This window comes from Emydura macquarii, unplaced genomic scaffold (assembly GCF_026122565.2).
Source record: "Emydura macquarii macquarii isolate MOO-44397 ecotype Brisbane River unplaced genomic scaffold, CSIRO-AGI_Emac_v2 contig_2825, whole genome shotgun sequence".
Lineage (NCBI taxonomy): Eukaryota > Metazoa > Chordata > Testudines > Chelidae > Emydura > Emydura macquarii.
In genome coordinates this window covers 1221604-1246783 of record NW_027132962.1, presented here as the reverse complement: position 1 = coordinate 1246783, position 25180 = coordinate 1221604, and the positions used below count along the sequence as shown (strand labels likewise).

Sequence of the window (25180 nt, the reverse complement as noted above, 5' to 3'; positions counted from 1 at the left end):
GGAGATGTGGAGGCAGAAGACTAGGTAGCTGCCACCCCTGGCCGTGCCATCAAAGGACTCCACCAATGAAGGGAATGCTTTACTCTGAGACGGTTTCAGTGTGCTAACATAGTGGTGTCAAGGAACCAAGGAACTGATAATCTAGTATCTTGTTTGTAACACAGGTAGAGAATTTTATGTAATTCTGTGACTTTTATAGAGCTACACTGATTCACATCAGATGAGGATCTGGTCCAATTTTTTAAATTTCAACAGGACCCTTTGAATTGTCTCCAGAGGTGTTTTGGCTTAAAGAGGTGTGTTTGCTTCATAACATGTTTTTCTTGTTTTATTTCCTCCTGGAAAGGTAATTCCAACCTAAGCCATTGTAAATTTGCTTTTTTGCCTTGATATGTTAATACTTCTAGCCTTACTAAAGACAATAATGGCTTAACTACTGCTTTATGACTTAAGTGTTGAACTTCATCCAGTTTGCTTTTATTGTGCTATGTTACTCAGACCTTATCCCTCCCTGTTTAAATTTCCTTTGTCAATATTTGAATACAAACAAAAAACCAGAAGAAAGAAATGGACAATGATTTGGAAACTATAATTAATAGGATAAAATGCTTAATTTTACATAAGAGCTTGGCATCATGTATTAACTCACTAACAAATGGCCTAGTTCAGTCACAATTGCTTGTGCTGAGCTATGTTTTACTCTGTAATTAGTCTCAGTGGTTTAAATAGATCTTATACAGCACCCGATCAGTGTGAATGAGGGTGGCAGAACTGGGCCTTAAATGATTTATCCACCACTGTATGCTTATGAGCTACACAGAAATCTGCCAGTTGTTCTGCTCCTATTAGTAGGAGTTAAGTGATATATTGTTTCAATTAATGTTCTAGCCTGCACCTGCAATCATTTAATTAGTCAGGACACACTACTGTGCTGAAGGGCATCATGGGACCTGTTTGTGTAAACAAATAGTTGTAGTAATGAATCAAATTACCTGTGATTTTTATTCTAACATTCTAAATCACAGTGTTTCTGGATTTACTTCTAACCTTCAGTTTAAGAAAAGGGCATGCACTCTAGTAATTGGAATTTGGGACTAAGAGCTGGGATTTGAGGAGTTCATTCCACGTAGATGTAGGGTTCTGTTCCTCCCAGATCTACCAAGGACATACAGTGTCACCATGGAAAATTCAAGTAAACATACTCTATCCCAGGTTCCCCAGCTGCAAAATGGTTATATAGTATCATTTACCTCATAAGGGTGTTGTAAGGCTTGAATTAATGCATATCTGTTAAAAGTGAAATGAGAAGCAGACATTTGTCTAAGTGCATTTTAAAAAAATAATCATCATCCTGCATAGGAAGCGAGAGGAACAATGCGCAGCATGAAAATCAGGAAAAGTGTACTCAGTCATTAATACACAAAGCAATTCACCCATCTGGGTAATGCTTAAGTATTCAGTAGACAACACAGTAGACATCTGGGAGTAAATCACTCTGTCCAATCAGTACTAAGAGAAACTTTTGCAAAAGTTAATGAGGCTACAGTGACAAATTTACCCATGATGAAAACAGTGGTTGCATGGACCAAATAGCTCACTGGCAATTCAATTGGGACCTGACTTTCTAGATGTGCGGAGCACCCACAACTCCGGCTGAAGCCCATGGGAGAAGCTGATGTTCAGCACCTCTGAAACCACTGCCATAGCTACTCACTTAGGGCCTGGTTTTGAGGCCCCTTACTCACATTTATTAGTACTTAGTCTCCTAAATCAATGGAATGACTCACGTTGCATCACACATAAGAATACTGGAATCCAGGTCCCCAGTGTTTTCATTTTGGATGTGATGATACTGCAAATGCACCAAGTGTTTTCCAAAAAACATTCACCTAGGTTTTTATGATCCAGTTATTCAATGGCGGTGCACTTTGGGCCACATTTACAAAAGTATTTAGGCATTCATGTAAAGATGTGAAGATAAACCTAATGGGATTTACAAAAGCACCGATGCAGGTTATGCACATAACTCCCATTGACTTCAATGGGAGGCAGGCACTTAACCTGTTTAGATGCTTTTGTGAATTCCACTAGGTGGTTATTTGCATCTTTAAATACCTTTGAAAATCTGTCTCTTCATCGTGTGTTCAAGTGCAACCTGAATGGGTAAAGTGCTGCATATCAAATCACATACCTTTTACAACAATGTTCCTATCTTAGAGCCCCACCACAATTTCACACCAATCCGACACACAGAGGTAACTTCTCTTCCTTCAGTGAAGTTACTCCCGACCCCATTTAACTTTCTGTCTCTAGTCAATTGTTTTCACTGACTATCCATTTATCTATACTTGTTGCATTAATTCTCTTTTCATTTGATTGCATATTGTGTTATACATTATTTAATTCAATTCAGTAATTTGGCTGGGAGAGGCAGAATGGTCTAGTGGACAGGACCCTGAAGTGGGAATCAGGACAACTGGATTCTATTCCCAACTCTAACACTGACCTGTTGGGAGACTTCAGGCAAGTCACTTCATCTCTGTGTGCATCTGTTTCTCTTCCAGCGCTTTGTTTATTTAGACTATAACTTTGGGAGGGAATCGGAGCAGGGATTATCTCACACTATGTGTTTGTGTAGTGCCAAGCACAATTTAGAATATTAATATTGACATGACAATATGAAAGGCTTATCAGCATTAATACAGTATATCAAGTCTGTGAGCCTGAATCAAATCTCACTATTGTACACCAGAGCAGTTGCATTCATTGCTGTGGAACTTTTTCTCATTTATGCCAGTGTATGTGAACTCAGACTCAAGCAGTGTGTGTCTAGGTCAAATGTCACAGTGGTAATGGGGCCTGAGTCTCCTGTCAGAGAAATTTCTTCTCTTTTCAGTAGAGAGATATTAAAAATAATGTGATGGAAGCAGTGAGGTGGTGTTTTTCCTTACCTTGACCGTAGAGGGAGTACAAAACCTTTTTTTGGTTTTAACTTTATTGTTAAAATTTGAATGTTGAATTTGCAACAATTAAAAAGATGTTAGATTCCAAATGCCCCTTATCCCATCTGTTGATTGCACAGGAAAAGGAAAATGTTGCTATTTGAGAATGCTTCCTACCTAATGTCTTCCAAACATTAACTTTCCTACAGATATTTTACATTTTCGGTTTGATACATCATGTGAGCCATATTTGATTATGTGATGTCACCGAATGCAAAGTGACACACAAAAGCTAAGTTATGACAGTGTTAGAGCATGGACTCAAGCTCTGTTGATAAGAGCAAAACTCATCTCATCCTTAACTATGAAATTGCAGCTACATAAAATGTCAACTGAGAAGGGAAAAAAAGCAGATAATGTTGCAAATGACAGTAAAGAAAAAAACATTTTCAAGGAAAAATCATTTTTGTTCTTATCCACTGCCATCCATCCTCATTTGAAATTTAGAAACTTGTCAGATCTCAGAATATAGCTTTTTTATACATGCTGGGCCAGATCCTCAGTTCTTGTATATTGGCAGTACTCCCCTGAAGCCATTTACACCCATTACACCAACTGAGGATCTGGTCCATTAATGTAAAGATCTATAGAGTGAGTGAATGTGTGTGAAGGTGTAATATGAAGAGACTCCTTCTAGGTGGTTGGGAGTGCTGAGATTTGCACTTGAATCAAACATGGGTGAGGTAGCACTGAGCAGTTGCATGAAGGTTACTCAGGAAAGGCAAAAGAATTGCATTTTGTTGAAGAGAGACTTCCATATCTTTTAGCGAAGCATAAAGAAGGCTTTCTTTGGCCTATCTGATGGTCTACTTGAAAGTCACCTCCACGCACATAAAACTTGGCTGAGGATCACGGGTTTCCTTTATTATGACCCCAAGCTATTAAAATTATCAGTGGAACTGATGAGTGAGAACCCTGGCCAGGTTCTTTAAAAAAAAAAAAATCTAGTCTATTCAAAATCATTTTAAAGAACTTTAATCATACCAAATGTGTTGGAACAGTTCTCATCAAATCAACATTTCCACATATACAAAGGACAAGACACGAGAAGTCAACATACAAAAAATACCATATATTAAAACTGGGGCCAGTGGAGGGAAAACCAAAAACTCATGGACACTCAAGACACCATCTAGAACAAAAGGAGGACACAAAGAATGTGTTTTTTTAAAGACATTCAGATTTATAAACAGCAGCTTGATATCCTCTTTGCAAAGTCAATATTTAGCAGAAATTGACAAGACAGCCCAACAGCTCATATCTGAAGGGCTATTTAGCCCTTTAAAAAAAGTTTCTAAGATAAATTATACCCATTATTGCAAATGAACCATGTCAAGGACTTTAGTTAAGAACTGCTGAGCAGTATCAGCCTACCATTTGCGTAGATTATTATTAACCTGCGGAGGGTGGGAGGCCAGAGAGAGCTGTAGAGGGCAAGGGAGCACATCCACTTAGAGTACTACAAGGAGAGAAACAAGCTATAGAAGAGCCATGGCAGTATGTTGCATGCCCCCAGGCTAAGATCAACCTTCACAACATCTCATGGACCAATTAACAAGACTGAAAGTAGTTTGAAAATGTACTGAAGGGGATAGGGTCATGAAATCAGGACTAGCAAAATATAATTGAGTGGTGCTTTCTTATTTTGATTTTAATTGAAACAAAGCACTTACAAAAATGTGTGTGTACACATATTCATACTTCTAAGTCTTTGTACTGGCACTGTATATTTATATTTATACTTAGATTTGTAAGTCTTTGTACTGGCATTGAGAGGTGCTTCAACTGTCATGATGATGCTGGATTGTTTTGTTTTGTTAACAGCTCTTGAAACCTGTCTGTACTGATCAGGACAAGTATTCGCTCCTTCCTGTGGAATTTGCCAATACAGCAACCTTTGCTAATAAGGTTCGTTCAAAATGCAAAAGAAGCCCAGGACTATGGGATTTCTGAGACTGTTTAGTTTACAATTTGCTTGAACCACTACTGGAGCTATTAGGAACAATGTAACTGAAGCAATCTGACCTGAAATCAATAGCAAGTCATTTGGACTACATGTTGGAATGCTGACAAGTGACTTCCCTAGAGAACATGTCTATGTGCACTGACTCTATCATTACTTTTTTCAATGTACTTCCCACACACAATGGTAGACCATTAGCTTCTGTTTTGATTGTCCCTCGGAAATGTCAGTTCTTATACGTAGAAGAGTCACTGGCTGGATCCCACAACTGCTCTCTTTGAGTTTTCCAGCAACTGCTTCACATCTGCAGATCTCATCACTTTACTTCCAGGGCTTAACACACATGCACACACTTTGCATAGTCAGGTTTACTATTTGCAGTAGACACCCTACTGGCACTCATTTGAAGCACCAGTGGAAAACAGGGGCAACCACTTTTTTTCCTCTGACAACATTTAAATAGCTATACAGCAGATGGTGCAAACATGACCTGAATTAAGAACAGCTTTACTCTTCTTTGCATTTCTTTTTCTTCTTGGACATTGAAGAAGAAAACAATTTAAAGCAAGAAAAAAAAAGGGGGGGAGGGGGAGGAAAGTTAAATCAGGCACCTGTTAAAACCCACCACAAAACAGAATGTATGCAGTACAATAATCTAGACTGCTCAGCAAAAGCAGTGGCATTTGACAGGTATTCAAGCCTATTTCTGGGCTACTTTTTCCATATCTCATGAAGATGTATGAAGAAAAGTGGTCCCTCATTTCTTGGAATATAGAGATATAAGGAATAGGTCTAACTACTTGAAAACCTTCAAGGAAACTTATGGCAAGGTTCTCACATTTCTCTTAACTGTTCCTCCGGAATATTTTTTATGATAATCACTAGGCAACAAAGCATAAGACTGCAAAGATGTTATATCAGATATATTTGACTGTCCCCTCTATGGTAAAACCTACATTTTGTCCTTACATATTGATTGATTCTAGAGAGAAGGAAAAATTGTAGTAAACCAAGTTCATACTTCATTTCAGTACAGTATGACAATGGGCCAAATCCTGTTTGTTTCACACAGGTAAAATGTCCAATTGTGCCAAATCCTGTAGAACTTATTTAGGGCTTGTCTACACAAGGACACTCAGGAAAATTAATCCAAATTAACTATTAAAATGGATCAGCTAAACTGTATTAAACCCCTGGGTGAACACTCTCATTCAGAATTTAAATGGCCTTAATTCAGTTTAGTTTAATTCGCTTTCCTAAGTGCCCCAGTGTAGACAAGTCATTTATATAAAATATGTTTTCCTCAAGCAAAATCCAGGTCACTAACCCAAAGCAAAGATTTAACAGAATTTTCAGGAGACAAGGAATTTATCCACAATCCTGGCTGATCTTTATTGATCGTCAGCTGCTTGTTGCAGATTTATAAACTGATAGCTACCTTTACATATATTACATAGCATGTAGATTCCTATTAGCTGAGCCCATCAAATCGCTTAATGAAGCAAAAAACCTGATTTCTGATCTGACACAGGTGAGAATCAGGACTAACACCACATAGATCATTACAAAGGTTCAAAGGCGATATAGGATAAGTTGTCCTGTACCATAAAAGCTTTCCCACTTTTCAATAAGCATTTTAAATTTAATTGGCAACATGTGAGATTTTATTAAAATTTTTGGTGTCACAGTTTCCAGTTGTTACAGTATTTATGATGTATTGCAAACAGAAGCACACACATACATTCTGATACTGGTCAAAGATCGAAAATCCAAATAATGAATTTCCATTTGTTTCCCCCCAAAAAAGTAACTTAATTACAGAACTTTTACCACTGATGTACTAGCTTTACAAAATTCAGTTCATTTTCAAAATGCCACTGTCTTATTTTTTTAAAACCAAATGTTTAACTAATATCCTGTTTTCTTTTTGTTTTTTGAAAAATCAAGGTCATTTCTAGGGTGAAATACTGCAATTTATTCATTTAAATAGACGACGGAAATTGCAGACAGATTATTACAAATACAACTTTTTATTTAGTGTGTTGGTAAGGCTGCTCCCCATTCTGGACGTATTGCTTCCACTGTTTAATTATCATTCAAAATTCTGCAGCATAAAGGTGTGGCACTTATTTATGGGTAATTTATCATGACAGAGGCAAATGTACCAAGAAATCCAGGGCCTAAATATAGGTCAGAAAAGAAGAAAGACTGCATATTTGTAATGAGGACAAATATTTTTGAGTGCGTTTGTTTCTGTTAGAAAAGATAGAAGCAGAAAGTTCCAAACCATAAGCCAGATTGATCAAGCAGCACCAGCACAAATACAGAGGATATCTGGCTGTTTTGTTTTGAAATTATCTGTTAATCTTGGCAGTGTTCCACTGGATACTTGACTTTGCTAGAGTTGTTACATGTTTGTCCTGCCTGTGACTGACCAAAGACACCAAATGTTGCAATAATTTGTATACCACAAAATTTCACTTACCACTGGTAACATTTTACAGCCCTTACTTATCTCCCTGCTAAATCCAGATATGCAGCAGGCCTGTCTTGTCTTGTCTAACCTAGATGGGAGAAAACAAAAACTTGCAGCTTCAGTGTAGCTGACCAGTTTAGCAACTATCAATACTAAGCAGACTCAGCTCTATCAACCTGGAGGTTTAGTAAGTGCTTTAGCAGTTCGTCTCAGCAGGAAAAAGTCATTAGAATTAAATTTATTTCTCCAGAGAGTTTTGTTATTTTTGTCGCTTAAGATTTTTTCTGAGTTGAATGCTCTACCTGGGTATACTGGGCAATTAAAAATAGAACTTAGAGGAAATTTTAAAATCTTTAGGTATGTTAGTACAAGCTTCTATATTCAAATATTTGAAAATAGTGCTTGCTGCGACCCAGAATTTGTTGGGAAATTCTGAAATAATCATTTTTAAAATTCTGTTCTTCAGAACAAAAACACATGATTTCAAAATTTCCCATGGACTGCAGAGTCTGAGATTTTAGTTTCAAAAAATCAAAATTCCATCTGGATTTCTTCAAAATGAAGTTGGTGAGGTTCTCCAAGCTGCCTAGAGCAGGCTATCAAGAAGCCAGAGGAATCTAGAAGACAATGATCCCAGGGCTATCAGAGCACTGGTTTTGTGGCAGGCAAGCTGTCCGGAAACCAACAGAATGGTTCCTGCAAAATGTTTTAATATGACGAATCATCATTTTCCAGTACAAAAATGTTCCATCAGAAAATTTCCAACCAGTTCTAATGAAAAACAGCTATACTATGAGATTTACAGTCACAAAGGCATCTCCCTGTTAATCCTGCTTTTAAATTGCAAAGTAAAAAATATTTTTCTTTAAGACAAAGCTATTTTTCATATGCATTTGAGAATTGTTCAAAAGACTGAGCATGATTCGATAGAGGACCTGAGGCCATGCTTAAGTCCATCCCTATGCAAGAAAGCACTAAAGCATATACTGAATTTTAGTGCCTAAGTCCATCTGACTGGCTTAACTCAATACATAAGTGCTTTCTCAAATAGGGATAATTTTCCTGACTCAGGTTCCAACTGCTTAAAGAAATACATTTCTTAAGCAAATTTTTAGAATTTGAGAAGCATTCATGTCCATTATATTTAAATGTGAAACTACTCATTTGCAGTTCAGCCAGTAGATTGGCTCAAATGCTTTGAGAACTGGGAATCCTCTAGTAGAAACTGGAGCCTCTTTCTACTGCAGGACAAGTTGACTTTAAAAATGAACTAACATCCACCTATCAGTTTCACTTCCTTAAATTCCATACCATCTTTCTGTGGAGTGGAACCACAAACTTTCACAATAAGTAATAATTTATCACATTTATTCCATCAACAGAGGATAAAGGACTAGCTACAACATTTGTGTGCTACTGAAAACTAACCCACGAGCTCAGATTTATGAAATAAACAGAATCTAGTTATTCATAGTAAAAGGACAATCAATTTCCAATTCTTTAGGGACTACATACCACTTAGATTTGGAACTAAGAAGTGAAATTTGAATCTGAATTGAAATGACCTGACAGGTTGGACAAGTTTTCAGATCTTGATCCAAACTCAGATCGCTCTTTAATGAGTCCCACCAGAGAAATTCAGAACCAGTCAATGCATGCAATTGCGGATAGGTGATGGAAATTTTCAAGACTAACTGATGCAATGAAATCAGAAACGCTTTGATAATTCTTAAAATAGGCAAGTAAGTACTCTGGGGCAAGTAACTACTCGACTTTCTCAATTGCCTTATTTACATCAACTTGAAAAACAAAACAGAAAAACCCAGCCCTCTTATGTAACTCTAGTTTTTTCTTACATACAAATGTGAAGCCCAACAATACTGCCTTTGTCTTCAACTAAACCACTGCTTAAATCAAACAGGCGTGACAGTGACATTAACATGGAATGTCCTTTATCTGTCTAAAGAGCTTTGTGGAGTTTTTCTGGCATTTTCTTGCCAGTATTGTCAATCAACTATATTTTTGCACTGGGATATGACCATCTGCTTTCCATACACTTGACCTTCAATAGAAGCGAAAATTAAAAATAAAACTGATTAAAAATGTAACTCATGCTATTCACAGGGTTTAAGGACTTTTCAGGACCCTAGAACAGTCCACTGCCCTTTGCAAGTTTCTTAATTAGGCAGAAAACTTAACTTCCAAAATACTCAACCACAAAAATCTAAGGGGTCCAGAATCTGAATTAACCAAAATTTCAAGTTGCATGGCCAAACCATTCTTGAGCTATGATATGACAAACCATCTAACTCCCATGCATCACAAATAACTCATCTGATTCAGCTCAAAATTGCCTCATAAACGTCTCCACATACCACAAATAACCAGTTCCAAGCTACTGTCTAAGCATCCCCACTCAGTTTTGCCCCTCCTCCTCCACATCCCTTCACCCAAAACCACCAATCACCTCAGTTCAAGACAACTTCATGTTACTTCCCCGCCCCCTGTTAATTTCATGAGCCACTGACACTATCCAGGCCCAAATACCCTTCCCCCTTGCTCATTTGATGAACCCCTAATACTCTCAAAACCCAACCTTCCAGCCCTGCTCATTTCAGAGCCCCTCATCCCACCTCAGGCAGAAGCTTCTGTACAGTCAGGCAAGCAGCAGTTCAATGGCTTCTCCTTACCTGAACACCAGGCCAGGATGCAGCACTTACTCCAGCACTGATCCAAGGTGGACAGTCCCATGCAACAGGATCCAGAAACTCCAGTGTTGCAGTGGGGAGGGAGAGCTGAGGGTGCAGCGGTCAAGGCATAGGGAGAGGGGCAGCTTATCACAAGGAACTGAGGCAGATGCGTGGACTCTTCCACAATGAAGAAGCTGCCTCAGGGTGAATATCACCACCAATAAAACCATACAGCATTTGCCTATCCCTGGTTACTAACAATCCACTCAGTCCTAGGTCACAGAGATAATCTTAAGTGTGTGCACGTGCTCACACACGCTCCTCTCAGCTTTCAAAAACCTCCTCACTCTCACGCTCCTGGCAGCTCCTGGGCACACACGTAAGTCCTCACTTTACCTGGATGCATATTGGCTCCAATGTGCTATTACTGTGTGTGAGTGCTAGAGTTTTGGGACAAATAGTTTCTCCCTACTGTGAATCCTCTCTAATCCCTGTGAAATGCTTCTGGTGTTCGGGAGAATGCTTAGTGAAAATTTAGCCAATGTGCAGATCTAAAATAAAGAGATATTTACTGACGCATTAATGGAATGCTTTAAAAATGCATTGACTTGACATTTATTATGCATTAAATTTCAACTGCTTAGACAACACGTAAGTGCTCATTTGCTAAAGATGCTAATGACAGCTTGAGAAATGTCAGCTGCGCAGTTCAAACTTGCGAAGTGTGAAAGAAGCAGAACAGTTTGACTTGCTGGCATGCAAAATGTTAAAATGAGAGAGAGAAAGAATGAAGAACAATCCCCGCCGTCAGACCTAAGGACAGTGCAAAGGAAAGTAAAGGTTATTAATATGCTGTAATTCCATTGCAGCATTTCAATAGAATCTTGCCCTGCTAAACACTAACATAAAGCTCTTTACTTTTACTGCATACGAATCCTTCCAATAGCCTCCTGGGTGATGCTTGAATTCATTTGTCATCATGTATTCCCACACAAAAGAAAGAAAATACAAAATTTCAAACCACATACCCTGTGCAGCTGGCAAGAGAAAACATTTTAAAACCAGCATTCCACTAAGTGTATTTACTAGACATATGGATGTCTCCTGTATGACTTAAAGTGTTGTAATACAGTTTGAATTTCCAGAAGTGTTTTTATATCTGGGATTTTGATTCTGGTCCACAGTGTGACCTTAGTGCAATAGGTATTAACATGAAAAAATCCAGAATAAGTGGAGACCTATTGTAGATTCAAATCCTGTATCAGTCACAAGTGAAAATAAATTGTTTGGTCTCATCCTAGCTCTGTTTGCTTATTTTGCAGTGGATTTGTTACATGCATAATCTCCATTCAAGAAAAGCCTCATGCAATTAATATTAGGGGCACAGGGATTGGCTGATACAGACAGATTAAGATGCATTGGCATGATTTTGGAGGGGGGATGATGCATACCTGCCTGGACAATACATGCTCAAGCTAATGCCAGTAATACCTATCTCACTGTCATAAGCAATAAATTCATTCATACATTTTAAATCACTTGAAACAGAAAAGAAAATTTTTGTGGCTCTGTGGCCATCAGATGTAATTTCTACTAAAAAAATCAACTATTTAACCACAACAACAAAACCACCCACAACCACACACCTCTTCTGAGAGCTTGCCACAGCCATATTTAAAATTTGTCTTGAGGAACTCAGCCAAATGCTAGTTTTGGTTACAACAGTGTAAATACAGAGTAATTCCACTGAGTTACTCATTGAACTGTTCATTTTAAGGTGAAGGATTAGAGAAACCATAACTCACTTGATGTATTCATTCTTTTCCAGCTAATATTTTATTCATGGCAACCTTCATTAATAAAGATGAAACTTAAGACCTCACGATTGCTCCTTGTTTACAAAACCACCCATGCTTCTTTCCATCTCATTGAAGCATGAACAATCAATCACTAACACACAATTTTCTTTAAAAAAAAAAAAAAAAAAAAAATCCCATCTACCAAAATTGCATATTTTGAATTTGTAAAATTCACTGAACAAACATTCACAAAGTGAACCCTATTTCTGTCTCCAGGCAAAGCACAAGCCAAAAACTAAAGCTGAGACCTTTAAAATAAAAGAAGCTGTATTCTCTGTTAAACAAGCAAATAATATATGTTGACAAAGGGTAATTTGTCCAAAAATGCAGGTGCATAAATAACTTCAGGCAAGATTTAGTATAAATAATGTTTGCTCAACTAATACTTATGCCATAAAAAAATAAAAGTTTTTCTTCCTTTTTGAAGAACTAAGAGTAATGATCACAAAAGTTACTGATATACAAAGATTAAGAACCTACCCAGGAGCTGATCATTTTGGCATGAAATTGGTGCAGAACTCGGATATGATGTGAGTTTTCTGGGAATAATTGCTCTAGCATGTTTTGCAAAGTCATATCCATAGATAGCTGTCACCTTTTTGAATGCCAGGTATTAGACTGAGGAATCTAGAACAAAATAGATCACACTGCATTTTAAAGTATAAATATTAACCTACTTGAGAAATGGTCTAACACTGTACATTGTAATATACTATCGCTCATTTCTACACATCAGCATAAAGCTATGTGAACTAACATGATATGAAGGTTGCAAAATTTAGATGATAGTCACACTGCCTAAAGCAAAAAAGGACCGTCCCCCATAAAATTATATTTTTTAATAGGAGCTAACCTACAAAAAAACCTTGAGGTTTTATGTATTGCTCTCACACAAAAGCTGTGAGCAAGCAAATGTCTGAATCAGAAATTAGGTCAGACATGTATTTCAGCAGGGTCTTACAGTACAAAAATCTCACACTAACAAAACAACGTACTGTGTTAATTAATACAGTATGGTGCTCTGCTCATATGATGCCTACATCATTAATACCAGATTAAACCCCATGTTTGCCTGTTGTATAATGTGTTATGCAGTCTAATATAATATTTTAACCTAATTTCTGGTTTATCCTTCCAACTACACTCTTCATGTGGGGAAGGAAAACCAGCACCTTTTATGAGAGCTATTATCTGAAAAGATTGAGAGAACATGCTTTGTCAACAACTTCAGTCAGGCACTGTATGGTCATACCAATGTTCACGTTATTAGTATTGTACGTGCAGGGCCTACTACTCCACTCTCTTGCAGCTCATCTAGTCATTTACGCTTCTGCTCAGTGAGTGCAAAGTCGGTGTCAAGTGCTGCTATTCTGGTCTGGTAACATTTTACACACACAGAACACGCATGTGCCCTGAGTGTAGATGACCACAAAGGGCGAGGCAGCAAACCAGCACATCCTCTAACAGTATGCTAGCTCAGAGTCTTATGAAGACAGAAATATTAGCAGGCTACGGTTCCACCCCATGCTAACGTGTAACAAGGGTGTAAATGGAATTTTTCCTTACAAGACAATGATACAGATTAACAATTTTAATACTGCATGAGCTTGGAATGAATATTCCATCCTATTACACCCCACTTTCCCTGATGTCCAGGGGCAGAATGTTTATAATAAGCATTTCTAAACCAGCTCCTATGCATATTGCAAATGGTTCTGCGCGTGCACTTCTTACGTGGAAAAAAAGGTACCAAATAGTCTCCTCTGGGGTATTTTCTGTTATGTCCACACAGATGACAGTAGATAAAAGCAGGCACAGTGCACCAGGAGCTTCATTTTCGGTGTAACCTTATATATACTAACTTTACCATCAGGTAGATATATGCCATTCTTTACAGAACAGATATAAAAGGGGGGTAGAGAGAAAGGAGAATCTAGTACTAAGGAAGATATGTGCTCTGTATTATATTTTCCAAAAGAGAATGATGTTCATAATAAGCCAAATTTTGCTCAGTTACACTGGTGCAACACCACTGACTTCTTTTATGAGCCTAAATCAGTTGGAACAAAGTTCTCCAGTGTCATTACATGGAATTGAACTCTCAAATTAACTATTAGAAAGAATATTAGTAATAGAGTGGAGGTTATTCTTCACTGGCAATATTAACCAGGCAAACCAATAGTTTTTCCTGCCTTATTAGAGCTCTCTTTCTGCTATAAGTCCCACTCTGATCCTTAAAAATCAAACAAATCCAGACTTTCTGCCAGATTCCAATACCCTTTCTCATGCAGAATACCTTACTCCACAAGAAGTCCCACAAAAGGTGATGAACCTTCTTGTTAAATGAGGTGTTAGCATAAATATCATAATTTAGCCCTTTATGAGCAATGAATTGAAGTCACACGGGCTTTGTACTATCAACATACAGTAAAAAATAGATCATTTTCCCTTGGTAGTTTCAAATTTGGCCCTAAGAATAACAAGGTTTATACCACTGAAAGGAAGTAAAGGCTCGATTATGATCTCATGCAAGTTTTACACCAGTGTGACTCCATTGGTTTGGGAAGGCAACATGGTCCAGTGGATCAAGCACTAGCCGGGGACTCAGGAGACTTGGGTTCTATTCCTTGCTCTGCCACTGGCCTGCTCTGTGACCTTGGGCAAGTCACTTTCCCCTCTCTACCTGTTTCCCATTGTATTTAGAGCATGCACCCTTTGAGGTGAGGACTGGCTCTTGCTAGATGTTTGTAGAATGCTTGGCACAATGAGACCTCAATTTCTGTTGGGTCGTCTAGACGTCCATAGAGATACTCCTAATTTACACTGTCTATAATGACACAGATACAACTCCCACTGAACAGGGAGGCAAACTGGTCCCACAGTCTAAAAATCAATTTGCTCTCCAGTCCTTGCAGGAAGAATGTCCAACACTTCTATGACCCATCTCTTCACTAACCCCTATGGATTCCAGAACCTTGAGAATGCTGCCTGCCTGACAAACCAGTGGTGAAACAACATGTTCAGTGTTTACACTTCGAAGTCATACTTTGTAATGGGGCTTACACAGCAGGGTTTTGGCTGCACTTTTAGGTAGCCCTCCTCGTTCACTTTGTTGCTTCTCTGCTTGGATCTTGCTGTGACAAAACACTTGGAAAAGACACTTCACTACAGGTGAAAACAAAATGAAAGTATATGACAAACACATTTTACGTATGAAACATAATTGCTTCTAAAATGTTTCCTTTTAAAAACTATTATGCAACTTTCTAACATATTTTAATTAATGTGCAATTTAAAATATATAAAAAGCCTTACCAACTAAATGTATTTTTTTTTTTTACAGTGCCCTCTCACTTCCCCACCATTAAAAAAGTAAGTATGGACTGGCATTGGAATATCTTCACTGAGACTTGCACTGAAATTCTCATGTTCAGTTCTACTTATACATATAGCATTTTGATTTTAGTCTACTGCATTTAGAGAGAGTGATCATATCATATACTTTTACAGTATAACCAGCTAAGTAGATGTCTTTAATCTCATAACATGATAAAAATCATTAGACATTTCAGTCCATTTGATCAATGAGGATGGTGACACATGCAGTCTTCCTCAATACCATCAGATGCTCATTATGATGTTCTCTGTACTCTGCTGAGAGGGCTCACATTTCGCCTTTTAGGACTGCCGTCAGACTGTCAAACAGCTGCCCGGTGTCAAGCATTCTGTACTAATTGATCAATGTTGCAGTGCATCATCTCGCTCAAGCCTGTCATCATCACCACCACCTTCCCAACCCCTAAATTATCCCATTGGAGTATTCTGGGAGCAGACCCTTTTCAGCCGCAGGAAATCACAGTGAAACGCTTGGAAATGCAAGACATGTTGTGGAGGACAATACCAAGGAGAAAGACCAAGACGCACGCCACCAAGATCACAGTGCAAACACCTGACCAGGTGGAATTTTTCACAACACCCCTCCTGTCTTGCTCCTCCTCTCTGACTTCCTGTGGGATCCCACCTTGCAGGGGCTGCTGCTCAGTTGGGATTGTCATCACAGTGACAGACTTTTGCTGACTGCCTGGCAGGAGGCGACACCCAATGTCTCCTGGCAACAGCGCTCTCTCCTTGGAGATGGGCAAGGGCAACATGTAGCATCCATTGCTAGGAAGTTTGATGAAGACAGGAGTGTGCTCTGAAGTATGAGGAATTGCAATCACAGCAATGACCTCTGGGTCATCAGGCAGCTGGGATACAGAAAATCCCGGTGGCAACTTAGTGATACCTCGGCACCAGGGACATCTCAGGTCCTTCTGGCTTGTCCTCATCTGCTGAAGGCAAACAGAACAGCAGGTATGTTTACAGTCCAGCAACTTGGGCCTTCGTCGGGGGCTGTAATAATTAAAACAAATTTGACATTCCAGCAGAGAGTCCTGGGACAGCGTCTCCATTGTAGCCCTAATGGAGAAAACACAGTATCTTACAGAGTCTTGCTGTATAGTCCCAAATCTGAAGTTCCTCTCTTCCCGTGATTTCTTTCTTGTATCTCACCAGTGAAGGACAATGGTTAGGCAGTTTGCAGATGAGCAGCGGATTTTAATCTTTTGGTATCTGAACAAAACAGAAAATTCAAATGAACAAAGTTAATTGTGAAAACCAAACAAAACGCAGGGGGGAGGGGGGGGAGGGGAACAGATTTTTAAATGCAGGAGAATAGAATCTGCATCTCTTAAAATGTTTAAGAACTAGTTTTTAGAGCCAAATTTTCAGATCAGGCTTTACTGGCCTCCATTTTTGTAGCTATATGTAACACAATTTTGCAATGGCACAAAAATGGAGGCTAGAGTCTGAAGCCCTGCCCCTTAGCCCATCTTTCACTTGACACATTTTTAGAACTTCCCAAACATTTTTGCACTGTAATAATCATTTCCATTTAATCCTTTAAACCCTTAAGAATTTTTAGCTGTTGAAGTCTACTGCTAAGTCTGTACATGAGATAAGAAATGCAAATGCTTAAAAAAGAATAAGTTTTCATAGTCCACCGAAGATATGCCAGTAAAATATGTGCATGAATGCGCAAACAACTAACTTAACTGGTGTAACCCTAAGAACTCCTCAGTGCCAGCTGACAAAAGGATCACTGTTCTGTAACAGTAACTCTTTACAGGCCTGACACATTCACTGCACCTATCATATTGCTTTTATAGCACTTACCCAAAAAGGTCAGGTGAGGTTTCTAATAAAAGCGTATGTTAAACTGATCCTCATAATCCTTGTGAGATGTACGTACAGATGATATTTAAGGCATTGTGCGTGTACATATTGAAAATACATTTTAGCGACTGTGGACATGGAGCCAGCACACCAGGGAATGAACCACAGGGGATCATTCTGACTGCAGGCAAAATGAATTTGGGAGGACATGAGGAGGGGGGAAAGGACATTTTGTTATCCTCCGAGGAAGCAAAAATGACAGTGCTTTCTGCATGCACGAAAGGGGGATCCCACCCATGTTGTTGGAAAGGCTGGGGAATTGATTTAGGTGAGAAAAACCACTCCAGACAAAGGTTTTAGTCTGATATAGTTAAGTTTAAGCTCTAAGAAGCATGTTATACTTTTGTTTTATATGTCACCATTTCCATTTCCATCATTATCCTTATTCACTCTCTCTTTAATCTTAGCCTTTGACAATAAACTTACGATTGTTTTCACTATAAATATACCTCAGTGCTGTGATGCTATATTGGCGCTGATACTCAGTTGAATCAAACAAGATGGTGTGCGCGCCGTTCCTTTGGCAACAGCTTACCAGGTAATTTCTGTGAGTATCCAGTGACAGAGGCTGGACTCTACAGGGGAATGCTGCAAAGGGGCTCAGGGACTGGGGTACACCTCTTGTTAACCTGAAAGGCAAAGCAAGGGCTGGAAAAGCCCCCGCCAGAGATTGTTTGGGTGGCTAACAGAATGGGGGTGTCAGGGAGTGGATACCCACTTAAGCAGGAGCAAATCTTCCATTTGCTGAGGTAATGGGGTAACAGGGTGACTCTCAGTCCTGGGCACCCCAAGAAAGCATACCAACTATGAAATGCATATTTGTTCACAAATAAAAGGGGACTGGCCTGCTTTTCAGTAATATTAACTCTTTGTACGGCTACCAGAATACTTTGTGGGCAGTGCTGAGGTGTCTTCCTTTGGAAATTTAGACCAGTAACATCAATGGAAATTGAACCCAAGATTGCATATGGCCCAAGCATGGCAAAAAACCATTAGGTTGTGTATAATGATGTATTAATGCACTACATTAACATATTAAAGAACAAATATTTATTAAAACTGTTCTCCAGCATTAATAATTGCACTGATTGTATTCACTTTTCAAGATGATTCCTTGAAATGTCCACCTATTTCTTACTTCAGTATATTAATGACCATTTGCTTCTTTCACTGCTGTGCCATGGGGTTCTTGTTTTGTTTGCCTATGATTTTGCAGGGATTGTGAGGCATGGGATGGGGACATTTATATTTTTCATAGATTTAATCACAGAAGGACCACTGTGAGCATGTAACCTACCATGCAACACAAGCCCTGGGACTTCCCTGAATTAATTCTGATTTGAACTAGAGCGTGTCTTTTATAAAAACATCTGTTCTTGATTTTTAAATCACCAGTGATGGAGAATCTACCACCACAACCCTCAATAAGATGCTCCAATGGTTAATTACCCTCACTGTTAAAAAATTGCACATTATTTCCAGTCTGAATTTGTCTATCTTCAGCTTCAAGCCATTCAATCTTGCTATGCTTTTCTCTGCTAGACTGAAGAGCCCATTTTCCAAGTTTTTTCCCCAGGTACTTATAAGCTGTGATCAAGTCAACTCTTAAATTTCTTTTTTTTTAAACTAATAGGTTAGCTCTTTGTGTCCATCACTATAAAGAATGTTTTACAATCCTTTAATAATGCCAATTTATCAGCATCCTTCTTGAATTGTGGACACCCCAGAACTAGACCCAGTAGTCCAGTAGCAGTTTCCCCAGTGCCAAATACAAAAGTAAAATAACTTTTACTCCTACTGCACTGTGAGCTCATTTTCAGCTCATTATCCACCATGATGCCCATATCTTTTTCAGAGTCACTGCTTCCCAGCACAGAGTCCCCAAACCTATGATATGGCCTACATTTTCTGTCCCTGCATTTGACAGTACTAAAATACACATTGTTTGCTTGCATCCAGCTTGCCAAGCTAACCAGTATTTCTGTCTCAGTGACCTGCCCTCTTCATTACCTACCACTCCCCCAATCTTTGTGTCACTTGCAAACTTGCAGTGATGATTTTGTTTTCCTCTAGGTCATTGATAAAAGCATTACATAGCATAGGGCCAAGTACTGATCCTTGTGGGATGCCACTAGAATCACACCTGCTCAGTAATAGCTCCCTGTTTACCATTATATTTTGAGACCCGTCAGTTAGCCAGGTGTAAATCCATTTAATGTGTTCCATGTTAATTTTATATCATTCTAGGGGTTTTTAATCAAAATATCATGCAGTACCAAGTCAAATGCTTACCCGAAGTCTAAATATATATAGAAATAAATTTGAGTGAATTGTTTTGGCAGATCTTTTAAGAGTTTGGGTGGATGGAGAGTGTTGTCTGTTTTAATATGGTACATGAGCTAGCTGTGCATAATATTAATGTACATAACTCCTAGATACAAAAGTTAAAGGTAAAGTCGAGGTCATAAACCGATATCCATTAAAACAACAAACAATAACAACATGGGAACATTGCAGCTATGAAAAAGATGCTAGAAAGCCTAGAAATTCAGCTGGTATACGTCATATCTCCACACTGAGGTTTTGGCCCCCAAATTTTTGAAAGTCAGGAAATTAATTGGTGAAGTTCTGCAAAACACTTTTGACCTTATTTGGCACTCACTTACACCAGTGTCTTTCCATTGACATTACTGGAGTTAAACTCAATTTATACTGGTGTAAATGAAATGAGAATCAAGCCCCTTATTTCGGATCCTCTATCCCAGTCCAGGACCGTAGTCCTATCTACAAGTACTATCAACTCAGTGACCCCGAGTCTTATCTCTGACTCAGGGTATATCTATACTGACGGTGGCAAAGTCGCCACCACCAGATCGATCTTTCTGGATCGATCGAGCGGTCAGTGTAGACCCGCTCAATCGATCAGGAAGTCGACTGAGTAAAACCACCCCCTCAAGTAGTGTAGCGCTGTGTCGACGAGAACACAGTGCAGTGAAGACGGCGCGCAGAAGGGAAGCACAGCAGTCGATAGGAGTAGACGAGGGCTCAGTGTCTGTCTGTGGTATTTGAGTCACTGCAAGCATAGAAACAGGTGGAGTATTCAGAATTTAATAAGAAAATAAAAGTCACCTTCAGGCAGATACTAGGCTAAAAAAATTTCATCCCAAAAGGTGTGAAAGTTCTGGAAAGTTATGAGCAATTTAAAGCAAGTGGGATAGCATGGAAACCCTTACAGAACTATAACTCTAGACTCACCAAGAGTGACTTCATTTGCAGGAGATTTTCTACTGATCGTTCATTATTTTATCTCTGTTATAGACGGAGTTGAATGCTAGAAATGGTCGTTTCTGTGTGCACGTCTTTAAATGGCATCTGATTTACAGCCATATACATTATTATTATATATATAGGATTCTAAGTGTTTGTGGTGCTGTACCAAATAAAAAACAGCATCCTTTCCCCAAAGGCCTAAAAATGTGATTTACTTTGACAGGCCAACTGGAACATCCAGTAAGCAGTTAGTCTAATTCCAGGTGAAGATTGCTTAGGAAAATCTCTTAGAATGGATTAAATACTAGCACGCTGTCATCTAACCCCTTGGCCTCTACTGCACGCAGAGTTCCCGACATCAGCAAGTTGGCATTCTGGAGGTGCAGCATTTGGTATGATAGAAGTAACATGAGTAATTTTACCTCAATATATACGCTCATTCATTCTGCCACAGCTCAATTTTGAAAAGTAAGTCATTGCCTGTAGTCAGAATTAAACAGGGAAACAGCTACCACCTGTTTGGCTCATTGAGTGTGTGTTGGTCAGGACAGAAGGTAAATCACATGAGATCTTACAACATTTATGTACCATTTCAGTTTAAGGAATGTGTCAAGAGTTAGTGTTCCAACTGACAGCTTATTTGGCATGGGATTAAAGTGTATCCAAATGAACTCCTTCGAGTTTGTGATCAACATGCTTCCTAAATCAGGCAAAAGGTGCTGAGTTATCCAAGATGAACAGCTGGTCCAAAGGTTAGTCAGGCTGGCCTCTTCCCAGAGCAGAGGTTTGCACAGCCTAGAGAGCCAGCCAGGTCTTATATGAAGGCATTGCTGACATCAGCATCAGTCAGAAACATTGTTTTATCGTTAGTTGCTCTGATTATCCAGTGACAGCCAAGAAAAAGTTGCTGACCGAGAAGAGCCAGAAAAGACTGTCAGAGGTATTCTTAGGACTCTGAGAGAGGGGGGGAGATAATGAAATCAGACATACAGACAGAAGCAACTGGAATTATAATTAATAGCCCTAAATGGGGTATATCTGACAGCACGCTCTGCAGGGCTGAGATACAACTAGTAATATTCATAAAATCTAATGGCGGATGAAAATACACACACACCGAAACACAAGTGTCAGAAAGGTACAGAAGCAGCAAGGAGAGGAGACAGATATCTGCATAAAAAGTATCAGGATATGTCTCTTTGCGACTCCCACCGCCCCTCAACTTGCTGTGTGAATTTGCAGTGCTGTATTTAGTGAATTACACAAGAGAGATCCAGGAGAGGAGACATCAAGGCAGAGATCCCAGAAGATGAGAAACAGAGAGGAATATGTAAAGCAGTTGAAGCCTGCAACGAGAGACCAAGGTGAAATGGCTGGCTGAGAATTTGACAGAATGTTCCCCTGGAGAATTCAGGCTGCTATCCGGAATAGGTACAGTTTTTAAGGTTTGAGAAAGGATGTGTGATTAGAGCGCATTGGAAGAGGCAGACCTCTGAGAAGAATAAAATAGATGCTACAATAAATAAAGTTTGCCAGTCCTGACATTTGCTCAGTTGGTACCATGGCAGAGACCCAGGCTGGGCTCCAAACTCTTGTTCCTTGGGCCAGCAAGAGCTTAGAAAAGTCAAGCTGCCAACTTGACGTTTCCAGACAAGTAATAAGAAGGGACGGCATTTCCTGCTCTTTTTGCAATCTCTAACTGCCAGTTGCAGTGTGGGATGGTATTGCACAAGACAGAAGTAGAATTCAGAAGGTGCATGTTGCAGCTAGCGCAATACATCTGGAGGAACTTGATAAAAGGATAAGGAAAAGGAAAGACAGGTCAGAACAAAATTTGGCTTGCTGCAGAGAAAGATCTGCAAGAACCCTAGTTAGACTGGACCAGAACTGATCCCAGAAACATGATCAGGTGGATTCTTAGGCCCACTGCAAAAAATAAGAAGTGATTAAAAATGTAGGCTGTGCAATGAAAGTTGGTCAATCAATAGAAAATACAACAACAGCATTTATTTGCTTGGTAACACAGTAATCCTGTAACATAAGCATGATATCAATGATATTGGGCCACTGATGTCAAGGAGAGTTTCCCATTGACTTCAATGGATTTTGGCTCAGGCCCACAGCTAAGAACTATTTTCATGCACACTTCATAGCTTAGTCAAGCTTCTAAATTATCTTAACTTTAAAACAGAAAATAATTAAAAAATATTTGTAGACTGAAGTACAATATGTAGAAGAGTAAATATAGCAATACATTTCAAAGGCTGATTTTTGGACACTGATATGTTCAGTATGCCACTGACAGTTTCAAACTTTGGACAAACTTATGCATGTACATATATAGCATACAGCAAGGTTAATATCAAACTTTTAGCAAGGCAGCCTATTACAGCAGTTCACCTTTATCAAGAAAGGTTCATTACGTAAACTCCCCAAACACATTAAGCATTCTTTGAAAGCATTGCAGAGCATGTATTATTTATGATGAAGAGAGTTTCATTAATTTTAGGTGCCCTAAGGCGGGAAAGCAGATATGGGGGAACAGCCTTTTCTCAACAGGGGAACTAACTACTAGAATCATCTGCCCTCAGCTCCAAAAGGAAGTGTCTGTTGGAGCCTCTTCAATTTAGCACGCAATGACAGAAAAATTATATATTAACAGTTTGGCAATGTTTTAACAAATTAATTCAGGGCTTGTGCATGTTTCAAATAATTTTATACTAAGACCCAAAACTTTGCTGTTGTTGTGAGCGCCCACTGTTTACTGACTGATTTCCTCAGAAGATCTTATATATTTATAGGCTTTTCTATGGTAATTACCATAGTAACTGAGAGCCTCACAACTTTAATGAATTTATTCCTACCAGCAGCCTTGTTAGGTGAGAAATATTATTATTCCCCTTCAGCACCCAGGGAATGGAGGCACAGAGAAAAGAAGCAATTTGCCCAAGGTCACATAGTGAGCCTGCAGTAGTAGGAAAAGCAACCCAGATTTCTTGAGTCCGGCTCCAATGTCTTACCCACACCACGACCTTTCAACTCATGAGCCATGTCTCAAAGAGAGGTGACAAAGTTACAAATGAAGTCTTTGAGGCCAGATTCTGAGTTGCAATCTGGCAACAAAAACAAGCTGGAAAGCAGATGGATTTTCCCAATCACAGGATTCTCGCAGCTGTCAGGAACCCATATAGCATACATTGCCTTCAGTGCACACATGAGCCTTCTCATTGGCTTTGAAGTCAGCGTGAACCTGTGAGCATGTACTTTACAAAACCTGCCTTCAACACAGTTCACACATGGTACAGAATCCTGTGGTTTGGTTTTATAAGCAAATAGATTAACAATGAGACAATAAAGTCCATTGTACCTTGTCCCTAGATTTGACTCTCCCAGGGTTCCTCCCTCCTGACCACTCAGCCCACACCTGACATCCTCCCTTTCTGTATAGTTATTCACACTTATGTAAAGTGAGTATAAAGAGGATGCAAAATGACACCATGCTGATCTGGTGTCTTCAATTGAGCTATGACAATTAAACAGCTGAGGATCTAGCCCATTGAGTGTAAAAATGTAAAAAATTAGAGAGCAATGGAAGGGGCAGATCTCTGAGAAAAACAAAATAGATGCTACCACAAGACAGAGGTAGAATTCAGAAGGCACATGCTGCAGCTAGTGCAGTACATCTGAAGAAACTTGATAAGAGGACAAGGGAAAGGAAAGGCTGGTCAAAACAAAATTACGCTTGCTGCAGTGAAAGATCTGCAAGAACCCTAGTTAGACTGGACCAGAACTGACCCCAGCAACAGGATCAGGTGGATCCATTTGACTTCAATTGAGCTATGATAATTGACATGAGTTGAGGATCAGACCCAAATTGCACAAGTGTATGTGACTTCCCAAGGTGAAAGGTAGTGGAAAACCAAACCCACTGAAACTGTGGTACATGGGCCTGAAAGTTTCTAATGGTGATCGCCTGGCTTATGTACCAGCTCATTTGTGCTGATGACATTTCGGCAAATCTGTTCCTTAAGGATTCCCCCTGCATGGGGTGACTGGAGTAGAAGCTGACCCCTCTCACACCAGAATAGGAGGCATGGCCAGGAGAAAGGGGGGGAAATGTCTATCCCAACAAATCTCAATTGCTGGTGTAAAACTCTGAAGTTGCTCATTTTATGTCAATAAACAGGGGCAAGGGGCATGAGGGTGGCTTAAAAGTGTAGCTCAGACACAGCCTAAGATCTGGGTCTAGAAGTTTCCATTAGTGGACCTTGTGGAGAAAAAGCACTCAAGTGAGACAAAAACAAACTCTGAAGTTTACAGCTGCAGTCATATGATGAACATTTTTCTATTTGCCCTCACTGACCTTTTTCCTCCTTCCTTTTATCTGCAAACTAAAGAAACTCTCAAAATGTTCACATCCCCCAGTTCCAAGAGTTCATTTTGGTTAGTCATCAATGAGAGTAAACAGCACTATTCCAATAGCAACAGTGCTAGACACCTGTTACATGACTGTTCACCAAAACATTGATATGCTTATTCCCGTGGAGTCAAATACTACAATTACGGTTGGATGGACATTTTCAGACAAAATATTTGGCAGTCAGAAAATGCCAATTTATCAAAATCAAAACATTACATGAGAACAT

General features: G+C 39.2%; 1 protein-coding gene across 1 annotated transcript in view; it reads right to left on the bottom strand.

Annotated features, from left to right (window-relative positions):
• Nucleotides 1-3961: 3961 nt before the first annotated feature.
• The window catches only part of RNF152 (ring finger protein 152), a 62077-nt gene continuing 40858 nt past the window's right edge, over nucleotides 3962-25180 (bottom strand). Inside the window, exon 3 of the mRNA XM_067567909.1 lies at nucleotides 3962-16601. Coding sequence (XP_067424010.1) covers nucleotides 15830-16441 — 612 coding nt within the window. The 5' untranslated portion in view covers nucleotides 16442-16601 and the 3' untranslated portion in view covers nucleotides 3962-15829. The remainder of the gene's footprint in view (nucleotides 16602-25180) is intronic.